This window comes from Austrofundulus limnaeus, unplaced genomic scaffold, assembly GCF_001266775.1.
Source record: "Austrofundulus limnaeus strain Quisiro unplaced genomic scaffold, Austrofundulus_limnaeus-1.0 Scaffold1773, whole genome shotgun sequence".
Classification (NCBI taxonomy): Eukaryota; Metazoa; Chordata; class Actinopteri; order Cyprinodontiformes; family Rivulidae; genus Austrofundulus; species Austrofundulus limnaeus.
In genome coordinates this window covers 61,815-63,306 of record NW_013954175.1, presented here as the reverse complement: position 1 = coordinate 63,306, position 1,492 = coordinate 61,815, and the positions used below count along the sequence as shown (strand labels likewise).

Sequence of the window (1,492 nt, the reverse complement as noted above, 5' to 3'; positions counted from 1 at the left end):
GTTTGGGAACCACTGCACTTTAGTTCCCAAAGATGGGCTTGGGACCCAATTATGGGTCATGAAGCACCTTGGATAATCTCCAGAAATCAATTTAAAGGGTAACAAAATAATTGCTGATGTAATATTTTCCCTATAACTATTCCAAAAACACAAAATAAGTATAAAAAAGTTTTTATATTTGTGTACAAGCTGTTTAGATTGTCAAAAAGCCTGTGTTTTTAGGGTTATTAACAAAGTTTGTGTACTCAGACCAGTAATATTTGGGGTCACAAGTTTTTGCCATGAATATTTTGTGGATCAGAAGGTAAAAAGTTTGAGAACCACTGGTTTAGATGATGCTTGGATAGTTTTATGTCTTAATTTGTTTAGCAGACTTTTATCTTGAAGTTCTTTCTAATAAAAAAAAAAACAAAAATAGTTTGATTTTTACTTGTTTCCTCTTCAGGTTGAGGCTACAGTATGAATTAAGTTCAGACTCGTCACCGGAAATGTGTGGCGAACACAAACCGACCGTCAACATCACCTTCATCTGTCCATCCAGCAGACATTTGGTTGGTTTCACAGCTAAACTGTCGAATGAACCAGTTTTATATCCTGGAAATAGTTACCTCTAATTCTTCCCATTTTATTTTTTATGTCGTATTTTTTAGGGCAGCGTTCCTAAGATGATAGCCGAGTCAAACTGTCGCTACGAGGTGGAGTGGGTGACTGAATATGCTTGTCACAGAGACTACCTGGAGAGTCACACCTGCAAACTGACCAGCAAACAGCATGACATCTCTATAGACCTCACACCTCTCACTCAGACCTGTAGGTGGTTCTGTTTTTTTAAATTCAGTAACTATCACTTTGACCCTAAACATGGGGAAAACACCTTTTAAATCAATCTACAGTGTTGTTGGGAAGCTTTCAAATGCCCTAATATAATTGGGCAAAGGTTTTCAAAAACAAGTGATAACATCTGCACCATGTTTTTCTCATATTGATTATTATTGAGTCCTATTTTAAGTAATTGTTCTGGGATTTTTTTTTACCTTTGATAAAACAAAGGCAAATTTGGGTTACATTTTTTGTGTAATTTCATTTATAATAATTGGTATAAACGGATGGATGCCAGTTAAATTAATGTTTTTGGTCTTCGAGAGAAAACTGGAGTCAAACCTGGGCAACAAGCTAGCTAACTGTGCCCATATATTAGCATATAAAGTAAGGAAATTAGTGTTTAGTACATTGTTTCTTTGTTGTAACAACAATGCTTGGCAATAAATCTTATATCATTGGAAAATCTGTTAATTTCGCTTTGAATGGAACATGCATGTATGTGTGCTGTGCACAGAAGTGCAAAAGGTAAAGTTAAAAACAGGAGACAGAAAAATGTAAAAACACATGGAAATAAAGACTTGTGGGGGAAAATAAAAAAATAAAAGAAATTTAAGAGACACAAATGCATCTCAAGTCAAAGGAAACAATATATATATATATATATATATAT

General features: G+C 34.3%; 1 protein-coding gene across 1 annotated transcript in view; it reads left to right on the top strand.

Moving 5' to 3' along the window:
* igf2r (insulin-like growth factor 2 receptor) overlaps window positions 1-1,492 on the top strand; it is a gene marked incomplete at its 5' end in the record, with an annotated part of 61,258 nt that overhangs the window by 2,181 nt on the left and 57,585 nt on the right. The window contains 2 exon segments of the mRNA XM_014033569.1: window positions 446-551; window positions 651-810. Of these exon segments, the coding sequence (XP_013889023.1) occupies window positions 446-551; window positions 651-810 (266 nt within the window).